At 37.3% G+C, this 24,457-nt stretch overlaps 1 protein-coding gene and 1 pseudogene across 2 annotated transcripts in view; both read right to left on the bottom strand.

Annotated features, from left to right (window-relative positions):
• Nucleotides 1–1,630: 1,630 nt before the first annotated feature.
• LOC121966614 (CD276 antigen homolog) lies at nucleotides 1,631–22,189 on the bottom strand (annotated as a pseudogene). Its single transcript, XR_015775104.1, has 7 exons — nucleotides 21,862–22,189; nucleotides 18,344–18,687; nucleotides 17,577–17,615; nucleotides 17,010–17,285; nucleotides 13,107–13,436; nucleotides 5,215–5,256; nucleotides 1,631–4,034 (listed from the first exon to the last, which is right to left on the bottom strand). The product of XR_015775104.1 is annotated as a CD276 antigen homolog (transcript).
• A 136-nt stretch (nucleotides 22,190–22,325) lies between these two features.
• LOC121939685 (butyrophilin-like protein 1) overlaps nucleotides 22,326–24,457 on the bottom strand; it is an 8,832-nt gene continuing 6,700 nt past the window's right edge. The window contains exon 6 of the mRNA XM_088070794.1: nucleotides 22,326–23,997. Within this exon, the coding sequence (XP_087926920.1) occupies nucleotides 23,963–23,997 (35 nt within the window). The 3' untranslated portion in view covers nucleotides 22,326–23,962. The remainder of the gene's footprint in view (nucleotides 23,998–24,457) is intronic.

Raw genomic sequence — 24,457 nt, 5'->3', positions numbered from 1 at the left:
GGGATTTAGTGGCTTTTGATTACACTGAGCTCAAACTTCTCCTGGTTAAAATTTCTTCAGTGTTCAGTTTTTACTGGGAGCTGAATTATCCACAGAGATCTCCTCCTCTCCTAAACAAAAAATTCAGGTGATTTTAACCAGTAAAAACCCTGAAAACAACAGTTCAATGTTTAAAAATTTCAACGAGGACCTGCTCTCATATATGTAGATATTAACGGCTCACTCTAAGATAACAAAATATTCTTTCTTTTTGGTGATTAGAAACGAATAAAACACACTCATCACGTCATAGTGCAAATATATCCTCCTGAATCCGATAAAAACTTTGGTTTGTTGAAGTTTTCTTTCAGTATTTCATCAGAAATAATCAGCAGCCAAAGTTAATCTGTGACACGTTTCAACAATCACTTTTCGTGAGAAGAGATTCTTTAGAAATACCACACACACTTATCTGCAGACGCTCATAAATCGAAAGTTATCTTCCAGCTCCAGAACTGACAAAGACGCTTCCTGTTTGCATTTCCAGAGAATCTGTGGTTAATGTGTAACTCAGTTAAAGTCTGTCTGTAAACACTGACCAGCTGCTGCACTCAGCACCACACTGCACCTATCTGTTACACCGAAAACAAGAGAAAACATGAGGAGCAAAACACCCGGAGTCGCTCCTGGCAGGAAAATTACCAGAGAGACGAGTGAACGAAACATTTTAGTGAGAAACAGCTTTGAACGTGTTGAGAATAAAACAGTTGTTGACTTTTCATTTGGCTGAGATACCTGCAGGAGAGCTGATCTGCATGAAATCCTAAAACAGACGGAGAGTGTGTGTTTATTCAGGTCACACACACACACACACACACACACACACACACACACACAGTTCCTTGTAACTGTAGTTAATCAAAAACATTATAAAAAAAACAAACCCTTTAAAACCTGAGCAAATATGGCTGATATCTTTCAAAAACATGGGAGGAACGCATTGAGCAATAAAAGAAAAAATGACCCAAATATGAATTAAAACTGCTAACAACAACAACAACAACAACAATAATAATAATAATAATAATAATAATAATAATAATAATAATAATAATTCTGCAACTCATAGTTATGATCATTTTTTTTCCTAGAAATTTTCCCCATAGCTTTAATATATATATATATATATATATATTTTATTTATTTTTTATTTATTTTTTTTCAAAATCTCACAATATGTGGAGCATTTCTTAAAAAGTTGCTCATTGTCTTTTTCCCATGTGTTTGAAAGAAATTAACCCTTTTTGGTCTGGATTTTAAACGTTAAATATTTGTGAGAGGCGTCTGACAGCAGCAGTTAAAGTGAAGTGGCTCCAGGTTTTAAAGGGTTAACTCAGCAGCCCTGACACACCTGACACGACCTCCATTTGATTCCTGGGAAATATCAGTTATGTGAACAAGAATGAGACGAATACAAGGTCAGTGTGACCTTGACCTTCGACCGCTGATATCTAATCTGCTCATCCTCGAGTCAAGTGGACGTTTGTGCCAAATTTGAAGAAATTTTCTCACGTTGTTGTTGAAACTGAAAAGTTGAAATTGAAAAAAATACTTTTGATCATGACAGAAACATCCAAAACACTCACAACAGTTTGATATTTTTCACGTTTTATTCAAATATTTGCATAAAAATGACGAAGCACGACCTGAAATATTCGACACCTGCAGGAGCGTCATCAGTGACCATAAACATACGCGAGCTTTTATTTTTAATGTGTCTGTAGCTGACAGAGTCCGACTGAGCACCTTAAATAAAGAGGAATATGATCAAAAGTCACATTATAATCTTCACATTTCTCTGATGTTTGTGTTGATGTGGAGCTCAGTGAGGACTTTTAACGTGCTCGACATTTATACAGCAGTTTATATGATCCTCACACACACACACACACACACACACACAAACACACACACACACACAGAGAGAGAGAGAGAGAAAAACTGAGATGCATAAAGTAATAAAATATAAAAAATAAAAAAGAGAAATTCAACATGAACAGAGTGCAAGAAGTCACATTTTTAAAAAGCTTCAAAGTTTTTCTCTTAAAGCTTCACAAGAACTGAACTCAGTCACTATTTACACACTTCACTTTAAACTTCAACACAAATTATTAATTTAACTCTCATTTAACAGAATGATTCATTAATAATCATTTTTGTCTGAATTAAAGGCACTTCCTCTCTTCTTCCTCGTTAACTCAAATCTGTGACATCATTGTGACATCATCACCATCATCAGCAGGTAAATCTTTCACCTCAGTTTAGTATAAAAAAGTAGGCTAGTCCTTCAGGTTTTAAAGGTTTAAATAACAGTGAAAGGCGTCTCAGCGCAGCACAAGAAAAACTGATGTCCATCCAGGTTTCAAAAATGCACAAATGTCTAAATGTCTCCTGAACTGTGTTTTAAAGATTAAAATAAAACCTTGCTAATTTGGATCACCAACCAGTCAAACTGTGTTCAGTGACTCAAAAAGTTTGTGATTATTTAACAACTGCAAAATGTGTCATTGAATATGAATCACTAAAGCACAAAATAAACTTAAATTATAAGGAAATCAGAGCAGGTTCTGTATTATAGCCTTTAATCTGGAGTCCCTCTCTTTAATGGGCCAACATCAAGTTTTTAAGGGACAATGTGTCAGATTTGGGGGGATTTAGTGGCATTTGATTACACTGAGCTCAAACTTCTCCTGGTTAAAATTTCTTCAGTGTTTGGTTTTTACTGGGAGCTGAATTATCCACAGAGATCTCTTTGGTTTGTTGAAGTTTTCTTTCAGTATTTCATCAGAAATAATCAGCAGCCAAAGTTAATCTGTGACACGTTTCAACAATCACTTTTCGTGAGAAGAGATTCTTTAGAAATACCACACACACTTATCTGCAGACGCTCATAAATCTAAAGTTATCTTCCAGCTCCAGAACTGACAAAGACGCTTCCTGTTTGCATTTCCAGAGAATCTGTGGTTAATGTGTAACTCAGTTAAAGTCTGTCTGTGAACACTGACCAGCTGCTGCACTCAGCACCACACTGCACCTATCTGTTACACCGAAAACAAGAGAAAACATGAGGAGCAAAACACCCGGAGTCGCTCCTGGCAGGAAAATTACCAGAGAGACGAGTGAACGAAACATTTTAGTGAGAAACAGCTTTGAACATGTTGAGAATAAAACAGTTGTTGACTTTTCATTTGGCTGAGATACCTGCAGGAGAGCTGATCTGCATGAAATCCTAAAACAGACGGAGAGTGTGTGTTTATTCAGGTCACACGCACACACACACACACACACACACACACACACACACACACAGTTCCTTGTAACTGTAGTTAATCAAAAACATCATAAAAATAACAAACCCTTTAAAACCTGAGCAAATATGGCTGATATCTTTATCATAAAAACATGGGAGGAACGCATTGAGCAATAAAAGAAAAAATGACCAAAATATGAATTAAAACTGCTAATAATCATGATAATAATAATAATAATAATAATAATAACTCTGCAACTCGTAGTTATGATCATTATTTTTTTTCCCAATAAATTTCCCCCCAGCTTTAATACATATATATTAATTTATTTTAATTTTTTTCAAAATCTCACAATATGTGAAGCATTTCTTAAAAAGTTGCTCATTGTCTTTTTCCCATGAATTAAAGGCACTTCCTCTCTTCTTCCTCCTTAACTCAAATCTGTGACATCATTGTGACATCATCACCATCATCAGCAGGTAAATCTTTCACCTCAGTTTAGCCTAAAAAAGCTTTTTTTTTTATTTGTCCCACATTTATCTTGAAATATGTCTGTAAGTTTTATGTTTTATGTTTTATTAAATATTGAGTGCTGTGTGATAAAGGGACTGACTATAAATAATCTGATAAATGTATTGATTGTGAGCTTGGTTATTAGCTATTGGGTCTTTAAAGGTATAGAAGCTTCTGGATCAGGACTCAGGTCTGATTTGACCTCTTCTGCCGGTTGTTTCTTCTGGTTTTCTGCGGGAAAGAAAACAAAGTTAAATTAAAGAAAATCCAAAGTGAGTCGATCCTCCTCTGAGTGTCAATAACAACAGAAGGATTCATGTGTGAGAAGATAAAACAACATCATGCAGCTTAGATACATTTATGTTTCACTGAGCAGTAAAAGTGCAACTTTTAGGTACTTTACTTCAGTATTTGATGTTACTTTATTTAGTTGCATGTTATTTTTATCTCATATACAAAACAAAAGAGCTCTTCATAAAATAAAATAAAATTTTAATTTTTTAATTTTAACACTTTTTTCGGGTCATGTATGTATTTTAACACACAGCTGATTTCTCGTAAACACACGTTCACTTAATTAACTGAATGAACCTGCAGCAAAAACAGTTTGATACAGAATTCAAAGTGATTTTTTCTTTCACGAGAAAATTAAGTTTGGAGGGTCAAACTCATTCTGCGTAAATCTGTTCATTTAGTTATTTCATTCAGTATTAAAAATAAAAAATCTAAATTTTGGGTACTTTTGGGCACCGATGAGAATGAAAAGTAGATAATCAAATCAACAAAAAAACAAACAAAAAAAATCGTATTTCTGTTTTTCCATTTCAAGGATTTCTGTGTTGTTTTACTGAAAGTTGTGATCTGCTAAGAAATGCAGGTTTAGTTTATTTGTTTCGCAGATTAATCACCTTAACATGGAAGCAGGAGAAAATACGAGACTATAGAAATAAATTTAGCATAAAGAAATCTGATCAGTGCTTGTACGCTCTCTGTGGTGCAGAACACAAGGAAACAGAAAACAATGCAGCGGCCGTTCACCTCATAATACAATAATATTTTCTTTCTATGTCGGCAATGAGCAAATCAAACTCAGCCCAAATTTGTTTTTTTATAATGTGGAAGTTGTATGTTTAATCTTTAGCCCTCTCTATATAAAAACTTTATTACTAAATGTGTATAAACAAATTCACACTCTCCCTCAGCGACGCCAGAGTTTGTCCACAGCAGCAGTTCACACTGATGTTACTCTGTGGATCAGAAACAGGCTGCACACCAGAGGACGTGACTTTATCTCGTCATATTTTCTGTATGCAACAATGAAATTATTAAACAAGTCAAAATGATCATTAACATAAACATGCAGATGTTTTGGTCTTTGTATGAGGGTGACGTGATGGTGGAGGCAACATACCTGAACCGTCTGACTGAGGTCCGGACCTGCCGTCACCGATCGCTGATGACAAGAAAAACAAGACGACATTTAATTATTCTGGACAAATAACAACATATTCTTGCACAATTTATATTTAATTAATCTGCAATAACCTAAATAAAAATCATCAGCTTTCTTATTACTGTAGTCTAAACAAAAACACTGTTGAGATCTCATATCATACATAATACATACATAAATAAGAAATCAGAATCAGAAAGTGTTTTATTGCCAGGAAGGAATTTATCTGAGTATTTTGGATCAGTTTGTTTTCTGCACTGACAGAAACAGCTGGTTCACTCTCAGTATTTCTGCTGCATCACTGCAGGAAACACACACAGAGTGCCGTTAAAGAAACACGAATACGCGTTGAGAAACTCCAAAAACCTGATCATAAACAGGTAATTCATGTCCATGTAAACTCGCTCACTGAGTGTGTTTTTTTTTTTTTTTGAACATATATTTATTGTTTTTGCAATACAGCAACACTCAACAACATCTACAACCATAACACCCAATCAAATGGCAGTAAAAAATAAATAAATAAAATAAATAAAAATAAATTTGCACACATTGTACAAACAAACAATCAATTAGTTCAGAAGAGGCAAAAATGAAGAAAAAAAAAACAAAAACAAAAAAAAAAAAAACAAACAAACAAAACAAAAAACAAAACAAAAAAAAACAAAAAAAAAAAAAAATTAAGCAGACCACATAAATATTAATCAGGGTACTGTCTGATGTAGATGCACCAAGGAAATATTAAAGATACATTTATGTAGACAGGCATAATGTTCCACATTTAATAATAATAAAGGAAAGGAAAAAACAAAAACAAAACAAAACACCTTTTCAAATGTCTGTGACATCATGCACTCCTGAGAACCAATGAGGTATTATTCCATTGTCCTATTCTTCCACTGTCTCCTCCATGTCTCCAGCTCTCAAAAGTTCCAAAAACATTTTCCAAATTTCATAAAATTCAGAAGCCTTCTTTCTGATAATATAGGTCAGTTTCTCAAGAGCAAGGGCTGAAGTTAAGTTGTTTAGCCAGTGAGTAAAAGAGGGGCAACCAACATTTTTCCAGTATAGTGCAATACAACGTTTGGCCTGTAGCAAACATAGGTCAACCATTTTTCTTTCTTTACAAGATAGAACACAGTTATCTGGATAGATGCCTAAAATGCATAGCTTAGGACATAGAGATACAGGGGATGTCGTAATTTGAGAGATATACTTTAAAACGGAGTTCCAGAATTTTTGAATCTCTTCACAATTCCACAAACAGTGATATAGAGTACCTTGATGTTTGTTACACTTATAACATAAATCAGGTATGTTAGGGTCAAATTTATTTAACTGTACAGGAGAGATGTATGTACGCATTATCCAGTTAAATTGTATCATTCTTAATCGAGTGTTGATAGTTTGAGTGTGTATTTTTAAACATATTTTAGTCCATTCACTGCTTGTTATATCTTTTTGTAAGTCTCGTATCCACTCCTGTCTCTTACTGTCAGAGTTTTCTTTATGATTTTCCACTATCATATTATAGAACCTAGAAATCAGTCTTTTGCCAAAACAGTTTTTTGTAACATGGGTTTCTAGAATGGAAAGTGGAGGTTGTTGAACTGAATTGTTTAAGTTTGCCAGAATAAAACTTCTAAGTTGTAAATACTTAAAAAAATGTTTTTGCGGAATATCATACTTTACCTTTAAGTCATTAAATGACATTAGAGTATAATCCTTGTATACATCTTGAAGTTTCACTATACCTTTATTCAACCATGCTTTAAAACCCATATCATTTTTTGCTGGAGCAAAGCGATCATTACCCCAAATGGGGGAAAAACAGGATAGCCCTGGAGAGTCACCTAACAGTTTCTGAACTGCATTCCAAACAACAATAGTGTTTTTGATGAAAGGATTAGTGGTGCTCTTATTTAAAGTTTTAAAGGAAGCGGAAAATAGATAGTTATCCAGTGCTAATCCTTTTGAGCTAAGCTTTTCAACCTCTAGCCAGGGCAAGTGAACATCTTCAGAAAACCAAAACATTGTGGCCCTAAGTTGCGCAGCCCAGTAGTACCATTCTAGGTTTGGTAGTTGCAGCCCTCCCCTATCGTAAGGCAAATATAATAGTGACAGTCTAAGTCTTGGCTTTCTATTATTCCATATGAAATTAGAGAAAAGCTTTCTGGTCCTCAGAAAGAATGAGGGAGGAGGGGCCAGTGGAATAGACTGGAACTTATATAGAAATTTTGGTAGTAAAGTCATCTTTATAATGTTTATCCTTCCTAGGATAGAAAAAGGCAGTGTTATCCACCTAGTAATTTCCTCTGACACCTCCGCTAACAAGGGATCATAGTTGGCTGAGCTAATATTGTTTATTTTTGGGGTAATTTGGATGCCCAAGTATTTGAATCCTTCAGTGGCATTCACAAATGGGTGCGCTACAGGGGGGTTCTTCCTCTCCTTAGCATTCAAGAACATGATAGATGATTTTTCTCTGTTCACTTTGAATCCAGAGAAGGAACCAAATTCACCAAAAAGCTCTAATAGAGAAGGAATCGATTTTGTAAGATGTGACAGAAACACAATAGTATCATCAGCGTACATTGCTGTATTATGTTCTATGCTTCCAGTCATAATACCATGAATTGAGGAGTGTGATCTAATGGCTATAGCTAATGGTTCCATGGCTATTACAAAAAGAAGAGGTGAAATTGGTGATCCCTGTCTAGTGCCGCGAAATAGTTCAAAAGGTTGGGAGATGAGATTATTAGTAGACACCATTGCAGAAGAATCAACAAGTAAGATTTCAATCCATTTACAAAAGCTATCACCAAATCCAAATCGCTTAAGTACCCCGAGGAGATAAGGCCATTCGACACGATCGAACGCCTTTTCTGCGTCGACCGAAAGTATTGCGGAGTCTGGGGATTCTTCACATTCATGAATTATATTAAGAACTCTCCTTGCATTATGGAACCCCTGGCGATTTTGCACAAATCCATTTTGGTCTATATGTATTATGGCAGGCAAAACCTTTTCTAATCTCATAGCGAGAGCCTTAGCTATTATCTTAGCATCAGAATTTAACAATGATATGGGTCTGTAAGATCCCCGTTCAGATGGTGTTTTGCCAGGTTTTAGAATGAGAGTGATTAGTGCACTTCGTAATGACGTGGGGAGACAACCTGCTTTAAAGGATTCCAAATAAACCTCCAATAGTGGGGCTATCAATTTTGTTTTAAATAATTTATATATATCTATTGGAAGTCCATCTGGACCTGAAACCTTACCTCCTCTCATTTCTGCAATGGCACTGGAGATGTCATTCAAATTAAGTTCCCTGTCTAGTTCAATTTTTGAATCTTCAGAGATGCGGGGTATGATCAATCCATCTAAGAAACTGTTTTGGTTAACCAAATTTGGTGGGTAGTCCGAACTGTAGAGGGTTTTATAGTATGATACAAATGTGTTATTAATTTCGGTAGGATCTGTTGATAATTCTCCTTGATCATTCCTAATTGAGTTAATCGCTCTCTCAGATTCAATCTTTTTTATCTGCCAAGCCAGTAATTTACCGGGTTTCTCGCCCTGGTCATAAAAGGATTGTTTCAGTCTTATTAGACCCTCTTCAGCTTTAAGCGAAGAAAGCTCCTCATATTTTGCTTTAAGGATCATCAGTTCCTGTTTCTTTTGTGGCGAATCATCTATGATAATTTCCCCTTCTAATTCTTTAATTTTATCATTTAGTTCACTCATTGTCTGTTTGAATTTATTAACTTTAGAGCTGGTGAAGCTTATCATTTGCCCTCTAATATACGCTTTAAAGGCGTCCCATCTAATGGCTGCAGATGTTTGGTCCGTATTTAATGAGAAATAGAGGTCAATGTGCTCTCCTATAAATTTTAAAAAGTCTGAATCCTGTAACCACTTTGGGTGTAATCGCCAAGTAGTTGAATGCCTGTTCGCTTGATTAATTTTGTAACATAATGAGGTTGGAGCATGATCTGACAAAACAATGCTATCATATAAACTATTAGTTATATTGGGTAGGAGAGATGCAGAAATTAAGAAGTAGTCTATTCTGGAGTGAGTTTTAAATACTGCCGAGTAGCATGAGAATTCCCTTTTGTTGGGATTTTGCATCCTCCAGGGGTCACATAGGTTCAAATCTTTCATATATTGTTGAATTTTTTTCCTTGTCTGAGAGTGGGAAGTATCCGTCCCAGACGAACGATCAAGCTTCGGGTCTAAGGCGCAATTTAAGTCACCAGCCAATATAATTTTACCAGGCAAGCTGGCCAGCAATAGAAATAAATTTTCAAAAAATGATGGGTTATCATCGTTGGGGCCATAAATGTTAACCAAATTAATATTTTCTCTCAAGAGAGTTCCTTGGACCACCAGAAATCTACCAGCTTTATCATGAATGGAGTTGTTTACTTGAAAAGGCACTGTATTATGAATTAATACCATAACTCCTCTCGAATGAGAGGGGAAACAGGAAGCTAGCACTTTCCCTGGCCATCTCCTTCGTATTTTTATCAAGTCCTCATTGAGTAAATGGGTTTCCTGAATAAACACTATTGAGGATTTGAGCTGTTTGAGCCTGGTAATTACTTGTTTTAATTTAGGTAATTTTACCATCCCTCTAACGTTCCAAGAAGTGAATTTAATATCTTTAGTTGCGGTCATCAAGTCCTAATAATAAACAAGCTTGTCCAGCAAATTATCATTCTTTAGTTGTAGGTGAACTTGTTCAATATGTGTAGTATCGGGAGTGCACAAGCAGAAAGCGAACTGAAAGGTAGAGAAAAGAGAAAAGAAAAACAACAACAGCAACAACAACAAAAAAAAAACAAAAAAAAAACAACAACTCAAAAACTGCCAAAAACAGAACCCCTGGGCTGTCAACCTGAACAGGACATCCCTTTCCTCATCCCACCCCTCCCCCTGACCTTGGGGTACAGTTAAGTGCACACACTGATCCAATGTGAACAAGGGAGCAGCAAGACTAACCCACGCTGTCATTATAACAGAACTAGTGAGACTGTTGTGTCTCCTGGCAAAAAAAGTGTAAACTACACTAACAGGGTTTTTTAAAGAAAAAACAGACAAACAAAAAACAGGTAAAATATACACCATTGACATTTTGTATCCTGGCTTTCTTTTAGGAAAGCTATCTGTAGGTAGGCTAAATAGACCCTCTAATGGACAAGTTAAACGTCCACTTAAAAAGATGGCGTGGTGGTTTCTATAAAAACTAAATAAATGAAAGAGCCACCAGATTAGAGAGAGTGAAGGAATTACAGAGAGAAAATAACAAAATAGAAAAAGAAGGAGGAAAAAAAGAGAGAAAAAATGTTTTACATGTATGTTGCTGGCCCTAAAGGCCCCTATTATCAATCTGTTACAGGCAGATAAATGATACAGCAGATCATTTTAGTTATTACGTGAGTCTTTTGTGGTCTGTAAACCCTGGATGAATTTTTCAGCCTCAGCTGGGGATTCAAACTCACGTGTTTGTCCGTCAGATGTCACTCGTAGTTTCGCTGGGTAGATTATTCCGTATCGAATGTTCATTGACATCAGCTGTTGTTTCACCCGGTCGAATCCCTTCCTTCGCCGGTGGAGCTCCGTGGAAAGATCCGGGAAAAACATGATCTCTTGGCCGCTGCAAAACACCTTGCCCTTGGCCCTGGCTGCTCGCATCACTCGGACTTTATCTTGGAAGTTTAAAAACTTCACGATGAGGACTCTCGGTCTTGTTGATCGGTCAGGTTGCGTGCGGCCGGGCAATCTGTGTGCTCTTTCAACGAGCGGTGGTCTCGGGAATGTCGCTGGTCCCAGCGCTTCGGGGAGCCATTTCTCCAGGAAAGCCACGGCATCGTTTCCCTCCATCTTCTCTGGCAAGTTGACTATCCGAAGGTTGGATCGGCGTGAGCGGTTCTCGAGCTCGTCAAGTTTGTTTGCGAGAAGTGTCACTTGCTTACCGAGCATATCAGACTTAACTTTCTCTGAGTTAATTGTGTCCTCCACATTGCTAATGCGCACTTCTGCTTCGTCTAAGCGTGTGGAGAAGTCCTGCACTTCTTTCTTAACATCTTGAATTGCTACCAGGACCTCGTTGATCTTTGAGGAGAAATCACTTCTTATGATGTCGAGTACCTGCCCGAGGTCCATGTTGCGTGCCGCAGTCGTATCAGCGCCATCTCCTTCCTCTTGACGCACAGAGCTAGCATCACCTGGTGTGTTAGCTTGGTAGTTAGCATCTTGGGCGTCGTCTTCCTCACACGAAGAAGTTTTATTTTTAGCTTTCTTCGGTGGCATAATGTCACGGGTGTACCAGAATCAACGCAGATATGAATTATCCTTTGTTGTGTAGTTTAAGGAGAATTTACAGGATTTTTCAGAGATATCGCCAGGAGCCTACAAAAACAACGTGTGCTTAGTTCCGCGCCATAACCCACTGAGTGTGTTTTGTAAATAAATGACTCCATTTATTCTCAGTTCTGAACACACATGCTGACTGTGATGTTCACTGTCATCTGGAGAAAAGAGTGAACTTCCTGCATTAACCGTTTCATTAAACGACTCAAAACAGAGCAGAGAAAATGTACAGATGTGTCAATGTGTCACAGAAAACAACACACTCACTGCACAGCCCCAAAAATAACAAAAATGTGATTATATCACTGCCAAGACCAGACCTGCATGAGCCGTGCACTCCTCTGACCGACAGAGAGATGACAGACTGGCTCCACTTATCCAAAACTCCCAACGGCACAAACTCATGAAAAAAACGCTTTTACGGCCGGCGGTGCCACACACATCCAGGAGGATTTTAACGGGACACAAATTGTCCACAGAGGTCTCTTCCTCTCCAAAACAAACAGCCCAAATGATTTAAAATGCTAAAAACTCTGAATAAATAATAACATTTGTAATATTTTTCTGACGCTGCTCGTCGCAGAGGAGCTGCTAACTGTGGTGACCGATGCAGAAACGCTCATATCTCAGCCTTTCACCACTGTTTAGTTTGTCCATTCTGGGCTACTGTAGAAAGATGGCGGTGCTACATGGTGGTCTCTGTGGACGAGGACGGAGGACCTGCTCTCCGTGTGGACATAAAGACATCTCAGACACTCACATATATATCTCACTGAGCTGCTTCAAAAATCCCATCAGAAATGTTTCTGCAAGCAGAGCAAAGTGACTCTGATGTCCTCTGAGGACACACTCTGTCCCCGGCTGTGTGCTGAGATCTTATCAGCGACAAGAGACGACCTGGAGACACACGGGACATGTGTTTGACTTCCTGCTGAGGACACAGTCACACAGCTCTCACTGTGGTTATAAAAGAACCAGGAGGCTGTGAGACTTCAAGTCCACAAAGAGCGTCTCAACCGGACGGACAAACTCCCACCACTCCTTTATTAACCCCGAAAGAGCTGGACCGCCGTTCCACTGCCAGGACGCAGTCTGCTCTGCTCCTCCTGGATCTGAGGTTTCACGATCCAGCCCCCTGAACGAACTCTCCCAGAGACGCCGAACACTGTGACACACTGATAATTACAGGAAACACTCGTCTCTGTTTAAAAATGGGAACAACAGCCTCAGTCTGCCCCCCCACAGGCACCGAACCTCCAATCAGCGCTGCCGAGACGTCTCAGCAAAGACTGGCCAGGCCTTTATTTTGAAATTCTGTGCCAGGCGTGTCAAAAATATGAAGCATGTTTCACACACAGGTAAATCTCTGCTACATATGAACTCTGAACTCTGACAAAAGTCCACTCATGACTCTCAGAGACGTCTCTTCTGCAAATGAGCTCAAACCTTTAACTGTTTATAAAGTTACTCACCAACAACAAGCTCCATGTGGAAAGTTTGACGTGGCTGAAGATTTGGAAATTCACAGGTGTAGTTTCCTCTGTCACTCATCTTTGCATTTGTGATGGTTATGGAGGCGTCACCGTGTTTCAGTCTGTCTTGAAAATGAAAGACTCGACCTTTGAACTCCTCACTCTGAGATCCATGACCGTTCCTGGAATGTTTTCCTCCATCAAACATGAAAACCTCCTTCTGACCGTCTTTCCTCCATTCAAACAGCTCTGACTCGATGTTCGCTTTGGTGTCGAGGGAACACGGTAAAGAAACATCCCTGCCTTCATACACATTGATGATTGGTGGCTCTGGAAAATAAAGATGTATATGTATCAGTGTGTTTACATACAGAGCAGTTAAGACAGACAAATGGAAGTTTTTTTGTCACAACATATCCATTTTTAATATAACTTTAAATGTTGCACTGCCTGATATTTTACTCATTTTTAAAAAGTCATTTATTCATAATGTTTTCCCTTTAACTTAAATATTTAATTTGTCTGTTTGTTATTTTTCACACAATAGTCTTGAGAGATTCACAGTATAAACTAGGCTTGGGCAGTATCACAGTACTACAGTATACTACAGTATAGTATTTAGAAATGCTGACGGTTTGATTTCTTCGGTCAGAGACGGAGACGCTGGTGTCTCTGACTCAGACTGTAGAGTCTGTACTGAGGACGTTTGTCTGCAGTTCACATCAGGAGCCGTCAGAGAACAGTCTGATCAAACAGGTTTCAGAGTTTCACAAATACCGTCGTTTACCGTAAACCACGAGGAAACTTCAGGACGGTACAGAGGCGTGAAACACAGGTACCACCTGAGCCGAGTACACACTGAGAACCTGCTTCACATCTCAGCACATACGTGTGGAAATATTACAGATATTATAGTCCGACACACTTCTTATGTTTCAGCCAATAAAATAAACACTGGAGTCTATATTTTAGTTTTGGAAAATGTTTAACAGTGTGAGGAGTAATTTTACTGAAACAACAGATATGATGATGAATTCAGAATTTAAATTCATCTTTCACCCTAAAATCAACTTTAACTTTAAAATTAAAACTATAAGTGTGTTTACAGTTCAGAGTAAAAACAGGTTTGTTTGTTTGTTTGTTTGTTTGTTTGTTTGTTTGTTTGTTGCTTCATTTCCTGAAGAAGAATAAAAAATAGAACCAGAGATACACAATATTTTGCAGATAGCTGTCATGTTGATATTTTCGGACTCATTTTGGCTGATCAGATACAATCAGCTGAGACAATCCTGACAAAAGCAAACCAGAGACGATCTCACCCGTTTAAACTAATTAAAGTCGCATCATTAAAGCGTCGTCTTGTCGGCTCGTCGTGTCGCAGAAATGTTCATTTCAGGCCGATGTCGATATTTGATTTTACAGCTGCAGTGAGCTGCTGTTTGTCCCTCACCTCGGCCAAAATCAAGAACACGAGCTCCTCCTCAGTGCTGACGTGTTTTAAATGCCTGACCAGTTCAGCAGCACCTCTTCCCCCCTCATAAATAACTAACAGTCCCTAACCCTAAACACAGAGGGAGGCTGAGGTGTTTACATGACGAAGGAAATCAACTTTCAGCCAAATTATCTGAGTGTTTGTCTGATTTTGAGAAATTTGATTTAATCTGATTTCAGTCTGACTAACATGTTTACATGAACTTTAAAAGTCCAGTTTTAGTCGGATTAACACAATAATTCAGGTTTTTCTAACATCATGTGAACGTGCTGACTGTGTGAAGTTTCTCTGTTTTTATCTCCGTTTTTAACTTAAATCCAAACCTGCGGCTCTTTCAGGTGTTTCTGACGTATTAAAGCGACTCTCTGCTGCAGTGAATGAAGCGAGTGTTTGAAAGCTGCATGTGAGAAATCTGAGAGCCTCACTGCTGCACTGAGCACTAATTTAAAGTTTACTTTATCCTGTTAAAACTTTATCTGCCTCAGTGTTATTAAATTATTACCAGGAAACATCACTGTTTGTATTCAGAGTTAAAGTTCAGTTTTTAGTTTGAGTTCAGTTTCTAGTTAAGAAATAAAATAAAATCATCAATAACTAAAATCATATTTACATCTTTGACTGTCTGTATGTTGTTTTTTATGTGATTCATATTTAAACTAAAACACTGCAGCTGACTCACATTTTACAGCTTCTGTATATTTTGGTGACAATAATTAAGACATTAATTTATTTTATCCTTTTTATCTTTTCACATGTGAAACTAAAATATCACAGATTTCAGTCTCTGAATCAGTGTGAGATATTTCCATCCTCTGAATCAGCTGTTTATTAATCTGTTACTGGGTTTAAGTGAAGTATTTATTAAATTATAAGTAACTTCTAATAAGTTTCATGTTGGTGATTTATTAAAGCAGACTGCAGCGTCCAATCAGAGGGCTGTTAACTAAACACGCAAATTATTTCAGCATCACAGCAAAACTTAAAAATGTTTTAAAAGTTTTAAAAGGCAAAATGAAATATTAAACAAAGATACTAATACTTTGTAATCACAGAATATTCTGCTGTTTGTGTCTTTGCAGATGTTTGTATTCAGGATTTATAATAATATGTATTCATGCAGTTTAAAATGAGAGAAATTTGCTGCTAAACAGACCAAACTGGGACGTTAAGTTTAACATTAATATTGTCATCATAACTTTTAGAAATATTATATTATTTTGTAAATTATAATTTAACTGAAGCTAGAGAAGTTCTCATCCTTTTTTAACATCTCATGCATATTTATTCAGAGTTAAATCTGTGATGATGTTTGGTGATTCGTGTCATCATCACTCATCAGAAGCTCCTCTCACTGACTCTTCACGGCGGGAATTTCTCGCCGTTTTGTCGCCTCGTCGATCCGTATAAAAGGTACGATGGCAGATTTGGGGACAGAGTTGTCTCGTGTTTAAGGAGGAGGACGTAACGGCAGAAACGGTGTGTGTATAAACGGGACAGCCTGCAGGACGAGATCATGTCGTGTTTTCTGCAGAGAACAATCAGCGACTCCACAGTTACACGCAGCAGTTAGTCTGCGCCGATATTTCTGACAAAAAGCTCGACTGTGTGTAACAATCAGAGAGCTTTTGATCCCCAAAGTACTCTGAGAGTCAGAGCAGACAACAGTTCAGGCCTTGTTTTGTTCATGTTTTCATCTCAACTGTAAAGTCGAAACAGACTGAAGAGAAAAGGAGCTCAGAGTCAGAGCCGAGCTTCAGTCTGAGCGTCTCACTGAAGAGCTGAAGAGAACATCTGGAGTTCAGATCTGACCTTTAACATCCAGGAACAAATATGATGCCAAATATTTAATCTCATCAGACTCTATGAATCAAAAAGCAGGTTTGTTTCTATTCAATGTGACTGTGATTTTCAGTCAAAGAGGCAGAGATCAAATGTGTTTCAGTGCTGAAAGTCTCATGTTGCTCTCCACGTCTCAGTGACCACAGTTTCTCTGAAACATGTTAACCAGAGTGTGACTGTGTGTCATGTTCAGCACATAAAGAAGTCATTTACAATTACAGTCACATCCAACACAAATAAAATAAGTAATCATGTTTCTGCAGGTGAATTCAGACTGAACACAAAGCTCACGTTTAACTATTTTTTTTCTGTCAAATTGACTGTTTTTTTTCAGTTTGTGATAATTCAGTACATCCACTGTGTGTTTGCACATGTGGAGTGTTTTTTTGTTTGTGATCTCAAAATGTACCACAAAATCCTGTTCTGATAAATAAAGTGAAGTCTCAGAGTTTGAAATCTTCCTTCAGACTCCTCTTTACTCACATTCATTCATTTAGTGTTCAGTCTGAACAGACATTAAAATGTATAAAAACACATAAATAATTATAATATTTGAGGATTAAAATACTTACCATTCAGACGCACGAAGGTCTCAGCATGACTCTGATGGCTGATATTCATCTGTGTGGCCACACAGCGATAGTGGTCGGTCTTGGTCACAGTTGTGTTCAGAGTGATGAAGAAACGGCCGTCTCTTTTCTGTTTCTGAAACTTCTCAGCAGGAAGTTTGTTTCCAGAGCTGTCCCTCCACTCGACTTCAGGCTCTGGATTACCATTGACTTCACATCGCAGCAGCACCCGGTCATCAGTTTCAGCAAGTATTGCAATGTTTGGCTTTGAAACTGCACCTGTGAACATGATGAAAACAATAGTTTAAAAAGGATAACAACACCAATACAAACATAGTATAAAGATGCTTTTTTCATCTTTCATCTGCTTGTAAATGTGGTTTATGTAGTTTATGTAGAGACAAACACGGGAGCACAGAGAGACATAAAAAACACATCTAATTAAAACAGCTTTTTACTTTCTTTGCTCACTGATTTAAAGTTTGTATTTTTTATGAAATCAGTCCCATGGCCCCAAACATCACATACATGTGAGCGGCACAGGATGACGTCAGCAGACGCAGGACTCACCTGGGATGTTTTCACCTGTTCTGTCTTTTAAAACACGCCCTGAAAGACAAAATAAAACACGTTAGAGTTTTTCTGTGATATCATCAACTTTTCAGACAGCTACAGCAGAAATGTGTTTCCATGTTAATTTAACTTTTTGTCTTTCTGAAACAGATTCATAATCACACACACGACTGATTTGTGTCCTGGACATTGGTGGAGTAAATATGCAGATCCTTTACTTAAGTAAAAGTACTGATATCACATTAAAAATACTCTGATACAAGTAAAAGTGCTGCATTAAAAATCTTACTTCAGTAAAAGTAAGTTTAACCAGGAAAATGTGCTAAAAGGGTTAAAAATATCAAATGCATCCACATCTAAATTTTAAAAATATTTTATTTAAAAAACAAACACAATTATTTTTATTTTATTTTTTTAATGTCTGTCAAAATAGTTGGGGATTAATTTTCTAAATTGTTTTATAACATCATATTTTTCTTTCTTGTGTTTTTTAAATCCAAAAATCAGAATTTGCTAAGTAACTGCAGATATTAGATACATTTAGTAAAGTAAAAAGTACAATATTCCCTCTGAAATAGAGTGGACTTAAAAGTATAAAGTGGCATGAAAAAAAATTACTCATGTAAAGCACAAGTACCTCAAAATTGTACTTACGCGCAGTACTTGAGTAAATTATTTCTTCCACCACTGGTTCTGGATGGGTTGTTGCAGTTTTCACACTCAGATTACATCGACATCTTTATCTGTTTTATGAAAATACTCACCAACAACCAGCTTAATGAGGTATTTTTCAGGTGGCTGCAGACGAGGAAAATCACAGGTGTATTCTCCGCTGTCAGTCACCTTTGTGTTTGTGATGATGATGGAGGCGTTACCGTGTTTCAGTTCTTCAGGAAAATGAGAGACTCGACCTTTGAACTGCTCGCTCTGACCTGATTGTCCGTTGTTGTAATGGATGCCTCCATCATAAAAGAAAACTCTCTCCGATCAGCGTCAGACGGAGCAGTTTTCTTCCAGTCAAACAGTTTTAGCTCGATGTTTTCTTTAGTGCTGAGGGAACACGGTAAAATGGCTTCGCCGTCTTGTTGTGCTATGACGACTTTTGGCCCTGAAAGATTAAAAAACAGGAATTAATCAGTGTGTTTACAGGCAGAGTCACTGAGTGAAGACAGACACATGAAATACAGACAGACAGACATGAAAACTTCATTGAGCACAGCGAGGTAAGAGCAGAGGAGCTCACTTCTCATATTTATTCTCTTAACATGAAATTAGATCAGATAAGATCGATAAGAAACTCTTTATCGTCTGTCCCACAGAAATTCTCCTTTGACAAGACTCCAACAAAAATACAACACACTGTTAAACACACTTAAGACACACTCAAACTCATAAAGTACAGACATTAAAAAGCAGCAGCAGATAAAACGATGTAGTGGAGTGTCTGTTTCATTTTGTTCAGGGTGGTTGTTGCAGAGGGAATAAAAGATTTATTTTTTATAATTAGGTGAAATTTACGGGATTGTTGCTGCATGAGGATCAGTGTGTCAGTGTCGTGAGCACACGAGCCAAATACACTTTTAAACAGGCGTCGTTGCGACAGATCTCATCATTTATCAGACAACATCTCTTCACCCAGAAACAGGCGAACCACACAAACAGGCACTGCTGCGTGATTTTAACACAAGAGTGTGTGGGAGAGCAGATGGACGACGATAACAGAGAGAGAGGGAATATTAAAACATGAATTACTATAAAGCAGATTGAGCCACATTAACAGGACAGGCCTCCACCTGCCTGAGCCAGGAACACCTGAACACCTGCAGATCCAGATCCTGAACACCATCACAAACCAACAGAGGAGATTCAACAGAAATCTGATGCAAACCTCTCGTTATGACAGTCTGTGGTTAGGAAGGTTGTTCTGAAATGTAACTGGATACAGATTATTTACCTTGTTAAAATGTAATGGAAATTATTATATTTAATCACTTTTCTGATGATCTATTTATTTATTTATTTAACTGGGCAAAAAAGCCAAACATTTGGGATAATAGGCCCAAAGAAGGCGTTCCTGAACTGCGAAAAGACATAAAACAGAATGAATGTTTCATTCTAAATACAACATTTTGATCAGTAACTGTACTTTAATTATATATATTTTCCCGCAGTAACTTTGATTTATGACAATTAACTTTTTTGCCAAATAACTACTTTATTTTGTCAACAAATAGGCAGATTTAACTTTGCAACATTGTTTTGAATTCATGTTCATCTGTACTTTCAGAAATATTTTCATTAAAAAACAAACAAATAAATAAATCATCAACATTTTGATCAATAAATTTAATTTGACTGAATATTTTTTCCTCAGTAAGTGTAACTTAATACAGTTACAATTTCTTTAATTACTTTGTGACAAATTACATGTAACTGATTACTCTCCAACACTGCTTAGCTGGTGATGCTGATTATTATTATTTTTTTAAATGAATGGGCTAATTCAAATGAGCTAAGAATATTTTGGATTTATGTTCATCTGCACCTTCGGCAATATTTCAAATGTTATGTACAAATTTACAAAAAATAATAGGGTTAGTATATTTACAATTTTTTTCAGTAACTCTTACAATTACATCTATCTAGTAATTTAATTACATGTAACTAGTTACTCCCCAAAACTGACTGTTGGTGATGCAGATTCTGATGTTTGTTTTTTTTCTGTTTCTGTTCATTTGTTGTTTTTATGTGTGTTTTATGTTGTTATTTCTGTGGTTGTTGTTGTTGTCTTTGTGTTTTGTGGATGAAAATAAAAAAAATCAGACAGAGAGCTCGACTATGAGCGTTCAGATCTGTGTCTGTGTGCGAGTGCAGGGCGGGAGGCAAAATGTGGAACTAAACTTCATTAAAAACAACATTCATTTCCTCTGTAGTTTCTACTTCTGCTACTTTTTAATTTCAAGCAGAAATCACACTTTATATTTCAGCAGCAACAAAAGAAGCCAAATATCCTGCAAATATCAATCAGCAGCTGATTCCACTCATATAACAAACCAAAACTCAAACTTCTCATGAGCTGAACTCACAAACACATCAAGTCTCCACAGGATGGAGACGACTCCACCCACAACACACACACACACACACACACACACACACACACACTCGCACACACATGCACACACACACACATGCACACACACACACATCTTTCCACCGGATATTACAGTCTGTAGATATGAAGTTAGTGCGCAGCAGCAGAAGCTGCAGTTTCTGGGAACAGAGCTCATGCACACGCACACGCATGGGCACACACACGCATCAGCAGCAGTAATGACACTTATAAAACAGGACAGGCCTCCACCTGCCTGAGCCAGGAACACCTGAACACCTGCAGATCCAGATCCTGAACACCATCACAAACCAACAGAGGAGATTCAACAGAAATCTGATGCAAACCTCTCATTAATACACAATTACTTGATTTATTAAAAATCAAATCTTAAAAATAAAAAGAACATTTGATTACAATTTCCAACAAATTCCTTTTTGATTTTAAACTGGGCAATAAAGCTGAAATTTTGGGGAAAGTAAGCCCAAAGAAGGCATTCCTGCACGCTGTAAAGATGTGAAGCAACAGAATAAATGTTAAATGTTCATAAATGTTTCATTCTACATTTAAACAGAAAAATAATATACAGTAAATAATATATTCAGATGTAACATCTTTGTAATCACCACACTTTGATCAGTAACTGTAATTTAATTATGTATTCTTTCTCAGTTACTGTGACTTTTTACATTTATCTTTTAATATTAAACATGTAAAATAAATTAAAACTTGTTCATACAGAAAAATATACTGTTACCAACATTTTGATAAATAACTCTAATTTAATTACATATCTTTTCTTAGTTACTGTAACTGATTACAATTACATTTATATTACATGTAACTAGTCTCCAACACTGCTTGGCTTTCTTTCGTTTTTGTGAAGCTACATAGCAGAGTTTCAGGAGCAGGACCGCACCTCAACCGCACCTCAAAACCGCGCCTCTTCCGGCTTAAATATCCTCCTAACCTGATCTCCCCCTTTGTTCTCGTAACACACGCACGCACAAAAACACATACACACACACACACACACACACGCACGCACATGCACGCACACACACACATCTTTCCACCGGATATCACAGTCTGTAGATATGAAGTTAGTGCGCAGCAGCAGAAGCTGCAGTTTCTGGGAAACAGAGCTCCCGCACGCGCACATGCACGCACCCGCAGCAGCAGCAGGAATGACGCAACCTGTAAAGTTATAACTTGGCTCCATCGATCCTATCGATCAGCTGATCGGAGTGCTGCAGAGACAGCTGCAGGGGCTGCCGGGACACAGCAGGTGTCTCGCGCTCCCCGCATCCTCGCACAGTCTTTCTGAAATGACTTTGAATGAAATACGTTGTTGAGGACAGAGTCAGGAGACAGAGACACACGAGAGGACGCAGCTCCATCGCTGCAGATGTCTTCAGAGGACAGACTCAGTGAGACATCAGTCTCCCTATAAGGAGGCTGGAGCCACTCCTCACACACAGCGATTGGACGAGAACAAACACTTTCGGTTTCGAGACTTCAGCAGGCTGAAAGTACAGCTTCCGGCATGCATATTTCACAATAAAAGCCTCGCCTCCACAGGCTGTATAATAACAGTGACTCATGAACTCTGCACACAAACTGCTCAGACTGTGTTTAAATGCAAAAAGCACTTTATCTTCACACTAACATTAAAGCTGTGGATTAAATCAACCACAGAGCTTCAGATCCAGCACATGTCCTCTGTACAGTTTATTATTAACCCTTTGAAACCTGAGCAAACACTGAAAAAGCAACAGTTTCCAAGAAAATTACCTGAAACTTAGTACAAAAAAAGCAAAAAAACAAGTAATTGTTGTTGTAATGTAAGTTGTAATGTCCAAGGGTAAAAGTGTTGTAAAAGTGATGTTGCTCCAGGTTTCAAAGGGTTAACTCAGCAACTCTGAGATACCTGGCAAACTGCCCATCTGACTTTGGGGAAATATCAGTTATTTGCACATCAACATGTTGCAGGAATGAAATTACAAAATGTCTTTCTTAATAACAATGTGAATAGACTATGCCAGCTTATCGTCCCTACGGGGAGATATTTCTAAAATTATAAAGGAAGAAATTAAAAGTGCATTGGCTTTCAACGACCTTTCAAAACAAGCAGTGCAATGTGAAATTTTAAATAACACATCTGATTAGAAATTGATCACATGAACACAGACATACAAGAGACGAAGGACGGCCTGTCAACATGGTCAGATGAGCTGGCTTCATTACACTAATAATAATAATAATATAAATAATAATTTTATTTGGAATAGTGCTCATTAAAACACACTGTTACATAAACAAAGTGCACAAGTCAAAACTGGGGTACATCCATACAAATATACAAACAAACACGCAAAATTGAAATAAACGCCACAAACCGCTGTTTTCATCCCCGGAGTCACGTGGGAACTTTGACAGACGTCAGGCCGTCTCTAAAGGTCAAATAAATTAACCAAAGCAGGTCACATGGCTCCTACAAATATAATAATATACATTTATCGTGTATTTTTACTTGTTGGTTTGTTAATGTTCTTAAAAATGTTCAGTAAAGAGTTATTTATTTTATCTTGCATTAAAATGATCTTAAACGTTACACTTAAAATGTTTGTGCAATTTCAGCTGTTTCTTGTAAATTGTCATATATTACTTTCATATTGTTTGTTGAATAAGACAAGATGATCCTTCATTTGACATTCACGCCCACCTCATGCTGTGATTGGCCAGCTGCGCGTAGGTCAGATGGTTTCTCTCTCTGCTCTTTTGTCTCTCTGCTCTCTGATATTTTGGTCAGTTTCCACGTTAACTTCTGAGTGCAACAGCGTGAATGTCTGAAAACGTGAGACGTTATCTCAGATTTAAACGATCTAAAGTGCTGAAGTGCGTCTGGACTTTAACAAACCACCTAATTAAAAAAAACTGTGCTCATACTGTGTCTGCTTCATCTGCTGTTGAGATTTTACGCACTTCTGTTGTTGAAATGTGTTATTTAATGTTTGATTACATTTTTTGCCTTTTTTATCTTAATGTTGTTTATCTTAGCCATTGTATATTCTGTTATTTTTAAGATGACTTTCTACTTACTCATACCTAAATGTGGAGTAATGTCCATCATCCCTTTTTTAAATCATAAATTACAAATTACAAACCACTCTGCCCTCTTGTTTCACATATACACATGCAATAAATGTAATACGACCTCAGCAAAACTGTTCAGTTTTCTCTTTTTCCTTCGCGGGCTGTCGCCGGTTATTCAGGGGTCGTGTTCCTTTGTCTCTGAAAATGAACCTGCAGGAAATAACATAAAATATGTTAAAGAAAACACAAACCTTCTTGATAAGGCTGCACAATAAATCAAAATGTGAACATTTTATAAATTAATTCAATTTAATATTATCATCTACATAGATTAGCTCCCTCCCAGAAGTTTTTGGGAGGCACTGGCCATATCACCTGCTCAGATAATTCAACAGTGTTTTTGTTGCTGCTGTTTACATTCACCTTAATGCATTTTCCCAAATGTACGTACCAGGAACGTACTACTCTTTTTGTTCTGTTTTTAGCATAAAACTGCATTTTGTTGTGCAATTCTGATGATCCGATGAAAGAAGAAAACATAGATACTGTAAAACTTAATCGCCCGGGCTTTTATTTGCTGATATCACAGGCTTTTAATTTCTTTTACACAAAAATTTGTGCTCAGCAAAGATGGGAAATAAAAAGTCAAATTATATATTTAACCCTTTGA

This window comes from Plectropomus leopardus, chromosome 2, assembly GCF_026936395.1.
Source record: "Plectropomus leopardus strain MGB_pleo_1.0 chromosome 2, ASM2693639v1, whole genome shotgun sequence".
NCBI classification, from domain to species: Eukaryota; Metazoa; Chordata; class Actinopteri; order Perciformes; family Serranidae; genus Plectropomus; species Plectropomus leopardus.
This window is presented reverse-complemented; position numbering and strand designations above follow the sequence as displayed.